Source organism: Myxine glutinosa, chromosome 4 (assembly GCF_964187855.1).
Source record: "Myxine glutinosa chromosome 4, kmMyxGlut1.1, whole genome shotgun sequence".
Classification (NCBI taxonomy): domain Eukaryota; kingdom Metazoa; phylum Chordata; class Myxini; order Myxiniformes; family Myxinidae; genus Myxine; species Myxine glutinosa.
In genome coordinates, this window is record NC_136264.1 from 195,060,550 (window position 1) to 195,072,977 (window position 12,428).

At 46.3% G+C, this 12,428-nt stretch overlaps 1 protein-coding gene across 2 annotated transcripts in view; it reads right to left on the minus strand.

Annotated features, from left to right (window-relative positions):
• Nucleotides 1-322: 322 nt before the first annotated feature.
• RAD54L2 (RAD54 like 2) overlaps nucleotides 323-12,428 on the minus strand; it is a 90,959-nt gene continuing 78,853 nt past the window's right edge. The window contains exons 20-22 of one of the 2 annotated variants that reach the window (XM_068114183.2): nucleotides 11,245-11,334; nucleotides 2,733-2,807; nucleotides 323-2,430 (exon numbers count right to left, since the gene is read on the minus strand). In XM_068114183.2, coding sequence (XP_067970284.2) covers nucleotides 1,469-2,430; nucleotides 2,733-2,807; nucleotides 11,245-11,334 — 1,127 coding nt within the window. In that variant the 3' untranslated portion in view covers nucleotides 323-1,468. Of the gene's footprint in view, nucleotides 2,431-2,728; nucleotides 2,808-11,244; nucleotides 11,335-12,428 lie in introns of both variants that reach the window. The other variant, XM_068114184.2, reaches the window with a different exon arrangement.

The following is a 12,428-nucleotide window of genomic DNA, read 5'->3' on the forward strand; positions in this document are numbered from 1 at the left end:
CCAACTGCCAACCTGCCGATACCCCCACGAGTTGAGGGAGGCCTTCGTCCAACATCCCATCATTTAGCATAACAAGGTGTTTTACACGGTTAAATAACAATAAAAATAACAATTCCTTTCACACTGAGGTGCATTGGCCTGCCAAGGCAGATTCATTAGCTAAGGAGTACAATCCTGGACAGGTTGGCATTGTTAAGCGGTTAGTGTTCCTTGAAACAACCTCCTATAGCATGATCCAAATCCATACTGCCTTTCCTCGATGTCTGTGGGGTGGACATCGCTCAGGGTCGAAAGTCTTGGTCCGTATCACGTTCACTCTTGGTCATTTTTTTTCTTCAGGGTTTATTCATCAAGGAATGTTACGGGTATATTATAAACAAGCTTATCTATTGCTAAAGTTCACCATACAGTTGTACATATAAAAACTAGCATTATGGAAAAATGGTATCAAGTATGATGGCTAATACATCGACAAGGGAGAACATGCGTGTACAAAACACAATACGACACAAACCGGTGTACAAAATGTGCTTTTGCCGGCTCAGCCACCGTGCGGACGCCGCCGCGGCTCCGACAGGACGTGCTACCTTGCACGGACCATCCCAAACACGTTGCATAGGTAGATGGCAACCAAGGAAAACTATTTACACGGTATAATGACACAGCGACGCGAGAAAATGCTGTCCACAGACAGAAACCGTCCACAGCTGATAGGAATAAAATTAATGTTCAGTTCATTTGATAAACATAAAGTAGTAAAAAAGTCAAAGCTGAAAGTGCTTGTCAAGAGCCGCAGAATAAAATATACGGATGTTCAAACCGCCCTCAACCACACAGGTCAAACCAGCCTAATTTCCAAACTCATGTCTCTCCCCCACCCCTTGGTTTCCAACTGGAGATTGCTAGGCCAAATCGGCCTCAAAGGCCTGACTCCTACTCACACCGGCCAAACCAGCCTCATCTGTGCTGCCTGTACAGGGCATTACCGGGCAACATATTTCCTTACTGCAAGTTGAATAAAACCACCTTTAGAGGCCATTTTTCCCCGCAAAGCGGGGGTTGGCCTTTTTCGGGGACCGTGGTTGTTGTTATTTTTCGGTCCCCTTTTTGAAGCAATGTTTTACGGCCGGATGCCCTTCCTGACGCCAACCCTTTTTGCCGCCTTTAACGACAACCAGGGAATTACCAGTGAACTGGTCCTCAATGTTGCAAGCCGAACTGCAAGCCGAAGCTTTAGCCGAACTGCAAGTTGAATGTTGAATCAATAACCGGAAAGGTCCAAAGCAAGGAATGAACAAACTCCAAGCAGTCTCACCTAAAACTGATTTGTACTCAGAAGGTTGATGAAAAAATAAATACTCAGACATAAATAAATCAAACAGTTTAAACACAAATGTGACACATATGGAGCACCAATGACATTGGGAGGGTGAGCCGAATAGACTTATTTGTCTCACAGTTCACTGCCTTAGTCACTATCATCAGAACTGATGATTATCTGCTCTGTAGGCACTCTGCTATTCTGGCTTCTCCCCGCACTCGACACTAAGGAGGGGAACGTGTTGGATGACCGAGAGTTAAAGTCAGAAATACCCGTGGGCAGTGTACTTTGCAGAAGCTGAAGCGGCAGTGGGAAACCTGGGTAGAGATTTGGCTCCCGGAGCAGCAGGTTTTGGGCGAGGCTGGAGTTTCCTAAGGATAAAGGTTGAGTTCCTGATGGTACCGGAACAGAGAGGGACGTGCGAGTTCCAGGGGAGAAGCAGGCAGCTGAAGTGGAAGCTTGGGAGGTAGTACTGGCGACTTCACTAGGTGCCTGTGGTTGCATCAAAGAGTTAGGCATCCCATAGAGGAGTCGAGAATCACCGTACATTGAAGAGTATGGATAGACCGCTGACGGACCCATGAAAAAGTTGTTTGGCTGAAGTGAAGGTAAAGAAGTGAGTGGTGGAAGGGTAAGTGGGGCCTGTGCGGCTGCTTCATTGGATGCTTGTGTGGCCGTGCTGCTGGTTGGGACCAAAGATACAGAGGGTGTAGTGACCACAGCCGTACTTGATGAACAGTTATTTATCCGCGCAAGTGAGGACGGTGGCAAAACTGGTGGCTCCAGTGCCAGTGGAACGCCACCAGCTTCCGCCTGCGGGATCCTCAGGAGTGTGCCATCATGTCCAGCTGTCACTCCCTGGTGGACACCAAGCTGGGCAGATGCACCCTTGGTTATGCCAACACCCTGAGCATGCTCCAACTGGAGTTTTTGTGGATTTGGAACAGCGAAATCGTGTTCCCTTTGTCTATCAGCATGTCTTGCGTCCGAAGGAGCAGTAGAAAAGCTAGGAACCTGCTGGACAAAATCCGCAGGCCCGCCAGGTGGAGAACGATGGTTTGTAGCATTAGCTACACCTTTGTCTATAGTCACAGCACTCTGGTTTGGACCTGGAACAGACACGTTTAACCACGGGAGTCCATTTGCTCATTCATGTAATGACAATACAATCTCTAGTCATTTTTTTCTTACACACCGAAAGATTGTCAATTTCTTCGCGTCGAAAATTCACAGCTTATTGTACAATCCGATGATAGAAATTAATGAGATATCTTTATAAAGTGCACTTTGACTCGACCCATCTTCCTGACAACCTCCACCGTTAAGGGAATACCCTTTTGCCATTGATTAAGGTGGGTATGGCATCCATCCTGCCCTGCTGTGTACATGAAGCAAATTCCAACATACTCACGATGCGCTTGGTCTCCTTGCCTCCCTGTCGACCTCACCGCAAATATCTTACCATCATCAGTGCGGATATAAACACCTGTAAGGCACAGGAACAAACCAACGAACATGCCTCGTACCATTACACCTCAATCTAATGTGCAAGGATGCACTTGCACACGCGCGTGCACACACAAACACACACACACACATGGGTGTGGGAGACATGAGGTGGGAATGGATAGCAGTATTAAAAGGACTGGAAGGAAGATTACAAGTCAACAGAAACAGGGAGTCAGTTCTGACAACGAGAAAAGTGGGATGACGGAATGGAGATGAGCACCCTACAACTTATTATCCCCACACTTTTTGGAAAAAACTGGGGGATATTGCAATCGCATCAGTCTGTCTGATGGTCCATCACACTATCTCCTCCTAGAGGTTGTAGAGAAATTCACCAGTTATGATCATCAGATGGCAAGATGAGAGAACAGTATAATTTTTGGCCCTGTCCCCTGGGGAGTGGTCGAGAGGTCAAATATGAAAAAAATGGAATTACATGAATGAACAGGATTATAAATAATTAAATTTATATATGGTGGAAAATTACACGCACAGACCAGAAATCGAACCGAAGAACTCTGGTGAACCGTACCAGTGCTCTGCCACTTGAGCTATCTGGGAGACCCTGACCAAGCATGCAATTTTCCCACACATAGAATTGCCACTCTCTTTCCGTCAATGCTTCCGGGGAACTCGCTGTCAACCATAAATGTTATTATTGCGGACATGGATTTGTCCCCCCATTGGAGGAAGACCCTCTCGTGTTCAGGCCGTTGGTGCTCCTATGGTTGGCAGCGAGTGCCCCGGAAGCATTGACGGAAAGAGTGGCAATCATATGTGTGGGAAAATTGCATGCTCAGTCAGGGTCGCCCAGATAGCTCAGAGGGCAGAGCACTGGTACGGTTTTCCAGAGGACCTGGGTTTTATTCCTGGTCTGGGCGTGTAATTTTCCCACATATAAAAATTTTTAAAATGGAATTACGGGCACATTTTAAAATGAAACTGTATATGCAATAAACATTGGGGGGGGAGCATGAAATGTGCAACGATTTTTTTAGATTTCATCCACAGTTCATGCCCTCAGGGGTTGGGAACTTGAGGTCACAGGGGTCAAAACGGAAAATTAACTCAAAGTTTGATATTGGGTCATTCCTGGTGAAATGTTTTGCCATAATTAAATTTTGCTTTGGTGGGGATTTGTGATGGCACACTATCGACTTCGCTCTCATTTGCTTTTCTTCTGTATCGACATATTGTACCAGTAATAAATTCAACATCAAGTGTGCGTCGTTGGTTGTTATCTCCATAATTTGGGTTTTAGAAGGTGGAATGGAGTCCTCCCAGGACTCGAAGTATCCACCCCCTGCTTCAGTGAGGGATTGCAATTCATGGGAGGTGGTTGTGACGTTTTGTTCTCAGAGTTTTGTTCCGAGGGTCCTTTTCAGGATTGTCACCGAGCCCCGTACATCCTCCAACTGTAGTTTGTTTGTGGTAATGTTCCCACTGAGCCCCGTACAATCTCGCGAGATCACGGCGAGGTCACGACTTTTCGAAGCTGTTCCATGCGCTCACGCTTTCGAAGCGAAGTAATCTTTCACAATTGTGTTTTTGTCGAGACTGTCTCTATCTTTCGGTGTGTGTACCTATAGCGTGTCCTTAGGAAAATTTTCGGTGCTAATTTTTCATACATGTATACACAATCGTCGGTTAATGCGTATCGAGTATTCTGAGGCCTAGTACTCGTAGGCTTAGGCTACCGTACCGTCTCCGACCTTGTGGTTTTGTTTTTCTCTCAGCGGTTCGTCGAATGCGCTGCAATTATTTTCGTTCTCTGTTTCGTCCCAGTCGTTCACCCCATACCTCCTTGTTTAATATCTCTACTCAAAAAAAAAAAAAACCCAAATTTTTTTTTTCCTTCTCAGGTCTTATTCATTTAATTGTTGTTCTTATTTGTTCGTTCGTTCTTCGTTCACGTTGTTCGCGATCACGCGATCACGTGGTTAGAAATGTACAATCTCTCCCCTGAACAACTATTTTCTCTCATATATTATAACACCTTTTTCTTCTTCTCCTACAAAAGGATGCTTTCGTCTTGCTCACCAAATCTATTCATTCCAAAAAAATAATAATAATACCATCTCTTACAGTTCCTCTTTTCTACATTCCCTAAACTCTCCAGAACTCCACCCCTCCTTCAGTGTCCTCAAACGTATTTTTGACTCCGAGGTCTCAAACTCATTTTGCAAAAAATGTTCGTTTCCCATGAATCGTACACTTTTCAAAATCCAATCTCACCCCTCCCCTCCAAATCTTCCCCATCCCCCCTTCCCTCCAAAACTTCCCCATCCTCCCTCCCCTCCAAAACTTCCCCATCACCCCTCCCCTCCAAATCCTCCCCATCACCCATCCCTTTCAAATCTCACCCCTTACCCCTTCCCTCCCCTCCCTCCTAAACTCCCCCCACACCCCTCCCCTCCGAGACTCTCCCTCGCTACTCCCCTCCTAGACTCCTCTCTCACCCCTCCTCAAAGCATCCTCCCTGCTTCTTCCCCCTTCCAACTTTCACCTTCATCTCCCCCAACCTTCTGCCTCGCTCTTCCCCATCCTCAAATAACACCTCACTGTGCCTCACCCAATCTCCATCAAACCTTTTGTCCGCCCCATTCTTCCCTTTCTCCAAGCTATTCTGAAATCTCTGAAATCTCTGACACACCTTCAACAGCTCTCCCTACCTCTTCCTCCTCTTCCACATCTTACCCTACCCCATCCCCCCTCCCCCTGTTCTGTATCCGATGCTCCCCCTTCCTCTTCATTAACGGTATGGACCTCAAACATCCGGGGCCTTCGCTCAAACTTGACTGATCTCTCCATACAGGTTGCTTCTGACAAACCAGATGTGATCTGCTTAACAGAAACTTTCCTCCTTCATGATGTCTCTGATGCCTTGGTATCTCTCCCAGGTTACTCCCTCCTCCGGTATGATAGACCAGAGCCTCGTCCTGGAGGTGGGGTTGCTATCTTTATAAAAAACTCTCTTCCTCACTCGCCCTCCACTGCCCTCGCTCCACCTCACCCCCAGGAATACCTTTGGCTACGGCTTCCCCTTCGCTCCCACCTTTTGTTCATATGTGTGTTGTACCGTCCACCAAACAGTGATGACTCCATCTACATCTCGCTGTCTGATAATATGGACCAACTTCTATCTACCCATCCCAACTCTCTCTTCCTCATATGTGGTGATTTCAATTGTCACCATGCCAGTTGGCTGGGTGTGGGTACCTCTCTCACCAGCCATGGCTCTTCAGCAAAGGACTTCTGTGACTCACTGGGACTGACACAATCTGTCAATTTCCCGACCTGGATCTCAGTCAACGGAGCATCTTCTCTTCTGGACTTGGTTATGACTAACTTCCCTGAAAATGTCTGCTGCTCTTCTTCTGCTCCAATCGGCTCATCGGATCATGTGCTTGTCAAAGTGGGCATCTCTCTGACCATTCTCAGAGAGCCTCCTCAGCGTCGACGAGTCTGGCATTTCACTCAGGCCAACTGGCACGGTCTTCAAGCAGCCATCAATCATCTGGACTGGTCTCCCATCTCTATCGCCTCTGACATCAACTCATCCTGGGAATTCTTTCAAAGTAAATTGCTCTCTCTCATGCACAGATTTATCCCATCTCGTCTTCAGTTGTCATACCCTTCCTCCCGTCCATGGTACACGGAATCTTGTGGTGAGGCTGTTGCCCTGAAACAACTTGCTTTCGTCTCCTGGAAAGCAAATCCAACGGAAGGAAATCTCATTTCCTTTCACAAAGCCCGAAACAAGTGTGTGTCCACCCTCAGGAGAGCCAAGAAACAATATCTCACCGTTCTCAAGACCGAACTCTCTTATCTGTCTCCCTCTTCCAAATCCTGGTGGCGTCTGGTCAAATCTGTTTCTGGTGTTTGTTCCCCCTCCATCCCCTCCCTCACCTCAAACGGCTTAACGGCTGACTCCGCACGTAAAAAAGCTGAATGCATCAACTCTGTGTTTGCCTCTAAATCTTGTGTCCCAAACCCATCCCTCTCTGTACCCACCGTACCCAGTCGTACCCAGCTGCTCCTGGACTCTGTGTCCTTTCCTCCTGACAAGGTGGAAAAGTTTCTGTCAACCCTCGACTCTGATTCTGCAACTGGTCCTGACGGCATCAGCCCACGGGTCCTACAATCCTGTTCTTCCGCTCTTTCACTCCCTCTTTCTGTTCTCTTCACCCTCTCTTTTGCTCAAGGTCATCTGCCATCTGCTTGGAAATCAGCCAACATCACCGCTTTGCACAATAAAGGTGCAAAAACAGATCCTAGCAACTACAGACCAATCAGCCTTCTCCCAATTATCAGCAAAGTCATGGAATCCATCAATGCTTCAGATATGAAATCTTTCCTCTTCTCCAATGGCTTGATCTCTGATCATCAATTTGGTTTCAGACCTGGTCACTCTACTCTGGACATGCTGCTTCTGCTTTCTCAACAATGGATGGAGGTCCTCAACGCCAAACAGGAAATTAGAGCTGTCTCCCTTGACATTTCACGTGCCTTCGATACGGTCTGGCACCCTGCTCTGCTCACCAAACTCTCCTCCTTTGGTATCCATGGAAATCTCCACGCATGGCTGGCGGACTTCCTCTCTGGTCGTAGTCAACGTGTGGCCCTGAATGGGTTTCTCTCATCTCCTCTTCCTGTTCAGGCTGGAGTACCCCAAGGTAGTGTTCTGGGCCCTGTGCTTTTTCTGGTCTTCATCAATGATCTCTCTGACTCTCTTGAAAATCCTCTCTATCTCTTTACTGACGACTCTACTCTCTGTCGCTCCATTCCTCATCCCTCAGATCGGCAGTCTGCAGTCTACTCACTCTCTGCAGACCTGGACAAAATCACAGACTGGGCAAACAAATGGAACATGTCTTTCAATCCTGATAAATCTCACACTCTTACGATGTCTCTCCGAAAGGACCGACTGGACAACCCTCCCATCCACTTTCTGAATAATCCTCTCCAAGAAGTTCTGTCACTCAAGCTTTTGGGTCTCACTATTTGCCATGATCTTTCCTGGGAAAACCACATTTCAAATCTGGCCTCCAAAGCCAGTCGCCGACTGGGCATCCTCCGTCGTGCGAAGTCCTTCCTTGGCACACCTGAGCTCCTCACCACATACAAGGCTTTCATCCGCAGCTCTATGGAATACTGCTCTCCCCTCTGGTCTGGTGCCCCTGCCTCACACCTAGCTCGTCTTCACGCTGTTGAAACCAAAGCGTTCAGAATCATTGGAATCTCCCGCGATGAAGCTAACTCCAAGGGCCTTTCACTCACTCACCACAGGCAGGTTGGTGGTCTTTCCGTCTTCTTCCGACTCCTCTCTGGCCTTGCCCCCCCCAACTCTCTCTGGGCTCTGTCCCCCAAATATTCCTACAGGTCGCACAAGATCTGCCTGCAACCCTCTTATGGTTAAACTGCCAAAATCAAGACTTTCTGCTCACCTTCACTCCTTTATTCCTCTTTTCTCCCGCCTCTGGAACAAACTCCCTCACTCTCTTCAATCCCACTCCACCCTCCAGGTCTTTAAAACAGCTGTTCACCACCATCTCTTATCCTCCCCCATCCAAAACCATGATCTTTTCTACCCCCGCTAATTTCGGTCCCCTTGTGTTTTATACCTCTTCCCCCCCCCCACCCCCCTTCCCACGCCTCCTCCCCCCCAAGCCCTCTCCCTCCCACACTTCTCCCTGCTCTCAAATGTTGTGGTTGTGTGCTTCCCCTTCTCTCCCCATCTTGTCTTCCGCTCCCTCTTTTTGTATATTTTGTTTGTCTGGTTGATTTGTTTGTGAAATAAATGTTAGCTCTTTCACGAGCCTCGATTCAGTATACAAAAAAAAAGAAAAAAAAAAGGGGATAGTTTGTAAGATCTCTGTAAGGTTCTTCTTTGTCATTCCCATTGCCCCAATTATCACTGGTATAATGTCGGTGCTCTTCATCTTCCAGGATCTTTTCACTTCATTCTTGAGGTCATGGTATTTTTTTTTTTTTTTATATATATATATTTTTTTTTTGTATACAAGATCGAGGCTTGTGAAAGAGCGAACATTAATCACACAGAAAGACAAACAGACACACAAAACAAATAACATCGGGAGCGGTAGACAAGATGGGGAGAGAGGGGGAAGGACACAAACACAACATTTGAGAGCAGGGACCGAGAGACATGGAGACATCGAGAGAACTGTGGGAGGGAGAGGGCTTTGGGGGGGAGGCATGGGAAGGGGGGGGGGGTGGGAGAGGTATAAAACATAAGGACACTGCCAAGACTTCCAGGAAAGAAGTTGGAATTTCAAACAAGGTGGATCTGGGGTGAATTAGTGGGGGTAGAAAAGATCAAGGTTTTGGATGGGGGAAGATAAGAGATGGTGGTGAATAGCTGTTTTGAAGACCTGGAGGGAGGAGTGCGATTGAAGTGAGTGTGGGAGTTTGTTCCAGAGGCGGGAGAAAAGAGGAATGAAAGAGTGAAGGTGAGCAGAGAGCCGAGATTTCGGCAGTTTAACCATCAGAGGGTGGCTGGCAGATCTTGTGCGACCTGTAGGAATATTTGGGGGACAGAGCACAGAGAGAGCTGGGGGAGCAAGGCCGGAGAGGAGTCGGTAGAAGACAGAAAGACCACCTACCTGCCTGCGGTGAGTGAGTGAAAGGCCCTCAGAGATAGCTTCATCGCGGGAGATTCCAATCGCGGGAGTATTTGATCGTTTTCTTGATTTCTGCATTATTTAGTCCAAAATCGCTTGGTACTGATATCTCAATCAACAATGCTGCCTTTTCCTTTTTGTTTCTGAGTACTATGTTTGGTCTCTGTGCTTTGTTTTCTACATTCATGCTGGATGGGATCATCAGGTCAAATGTGAGTATTATGGCCTTGTTTTCAATGATTGCTTTTGGTTCATGTTTCCATGAGTTTTGTGGAACTGGGATATTGAAATTTCTGCAGATGTGCCAGCGGATTACTCTGCATACCTTGTTGTGCCTTTGGGTGTACAGCTGCTCTGACATGAGCTTTTCACATCCCGATAGGTGGCTCGTGCTGTTTCTACCTTGCAGAGCCTATACCTTTCCAATCAACTCAGTCCTGCCATTTTCTTTAAGCCATTGGAGTAGTTTCCATGGTCTTGGCCATTTATAGTGATTTGTTCTCTGTCCCAGTTGAACTAACCTCTTTTTAGCCATTCCAATGAGCCTTCTTTGTCTCTGCCCATTCTGTCCAATTATCTTTTGTCATTCTCACAGTTGTCAGTGTATATATCTTGGTACTTTGTTTTATATTTTTATTTTGTCTTTTTTGCAATTGTTGGGACAGTTGTCATTGCTGTTTCGGTTTAATGCATGGCATCTTCCATTTTCACCCAATTTTTGGAAATGATTTGCTTGGTGGGTGAGGGATACCTATGGGTTAGTGTGTGTGTGTTTTTCCTAAGTTGGTACAAATAATATTATGGCACCATTAAACTCGCCAAACAAACAAATGAGGCTGAAAAGCCAAACAAAGTACTAATCTGTCAAAATCTCCTATCTATCTATCTATCTCTCTCTCTCTCTCCTTCTCCTTCTTCTCCTTCTCCTTCTCCTTCTCCTTCTCTCTCTCTGTCTCTCTGTGTGTGACCCTCCCTCTTCACAGTGCGTTGGTGCTGCTGAAGCAGGTTCCTGAGAAAGAGTTATACTGAGTGGTTTGCCATCGCCTTCCCAGCAGTAGTTATGGCGGGAATTTGTCATTTGCCGATGGTGCCAGCGATAGCTCGCAAACTCTTCGCGAAGGACACCGTGGGTCTCTAATGTCCACCCACTAATGCCGGCAGACGAGACACCTAGTTTAACGGCCATCCGAATGATGGATCACCCTGCCTGTGAAACACCAGGATGAAAGTTTGTAGCTGGGCCGATATTCGAACTACGTAGATCGCTCTTGACTTTGTATAGTGAAAGCCCATGTGTCCTGCCACTCCTCCACTCAAACGTTAAACCTTTAAGTGACCCAATGTTATTGACATTGCGTTTTGTCCCAAGGTAAAGCTACAGACACCATTCATTAATCACTCCCAGTAAAGATCAACAAATGCTCGAGGCATCAAGATGCATTCAGTAAAGGAGCAAAACAGTAGCAAGCAGTATTCCTCTTGAAGGACAATCAGGTCAAGCTGTTCGACACAAAAAGACGTTTTCTGCACTCATGATATCTAACGTGGGTAAGCCCACTTCGTGATCAATTAAATTATGGCCACCACTGTAATAAAATGTCAACATTTTCATCACATGGTGATACATTGTTCGAAGAGAGGTGGCTATGAAGAGGCAAAATGTAACGAATAAATTACCATAAATAATAATGGTATTAACAAGTAGGAGTTGTGGCCTACATGATGAAACTGAAGATGAGCCAACAGACTACAAGGTCCAGGAAACCTTACCCCGACTGCCCTGAATGAGGTAAATTCCCTCTCCAGCAGGAATTGTGGCCTGCATGTTGGTTGTCGTCTGTGATCCAGGAATCACAATATCTGAAAAAGAAACAAACTATAATTGGAGAAGGGTTTGTTTGTTTGATTTACATGCATTCCTGAACGTTGGATGGAGTGAGCTACAAACTGGTGGTTGTTCTCAGGGGTTGGGGGTGGGGGAGGGGGAATTCCGGGGAAGGCTTAGGTGTTAAAACAAGACCGAAAATCTAACTGGCATAGCCAGGCTTGTTTGATACTTTAGTTGAAGAGGATATGACTTGGGTGGAGATACCAGTCAGCAAATAATGTAAGTATTAAATTATTTTGAAGTACTACTCTAAGTCTCTAAGCTGTCTGTCACCATGGAAGTGAAGAGATTGCATTGAGACACTGGTTTATTCTATATGTTGGGTCAGTTAATCAACACTATCAAAGTGACCTCAGCACCATCCTGACACACGCCACTGTGTGCGTTACGGAATGAGGTGTTTTAGGGTGGCCGGAGTGCAAATCCTGCCACCAACCTCCTTGAGAGAGGACCCAGTGAGTTGGTGCTCATTTTGCCGACCTCAGAAGGATGACAGATTGAGTCAACCCCACCTGGTGTTAATTCAACAGCTGACTGGGATTCAAACTCAGGACCCTAGCACTCAGGACCCTAGGATCCCAATCCCTCCACCCTAACCACTAACCAACACCAGGCTTAAGGTGGTTGAAGGCAGTCATAAGAAATGCTTCAATGTTTGAAGAGCCCTTAATCAAAGTTTTAATTATCTATGATCTGGGGAGGGAATTCCCCCCCTGTCATATATCACCACCCTGTTGTCATAATTTAAGTTCCCCCCAATCATCAAGTGTGATAATTTGCCCCAACCAGGTATATGATGTAGTGTATGAACGTTCCCTAAAGGGTGTTGAAAGAAACAACTGGCATAGCCAAATGGCATTTTACATTCTACCTTCCAGAAGCGTAATTGTGGGATATAAAACTCACCCAATATGTCGGATAAATATGAGAGACGTACATACATACATACATATGGAGAGAGAAATGCTGTAAATACAGGAACCAAACATATCTACGCCATAAAAAAGTTTGTTTAATCACAAAATTGCCAATTCTAAAAGCCTCTTTGCGAGTTTAAAGAACAGGA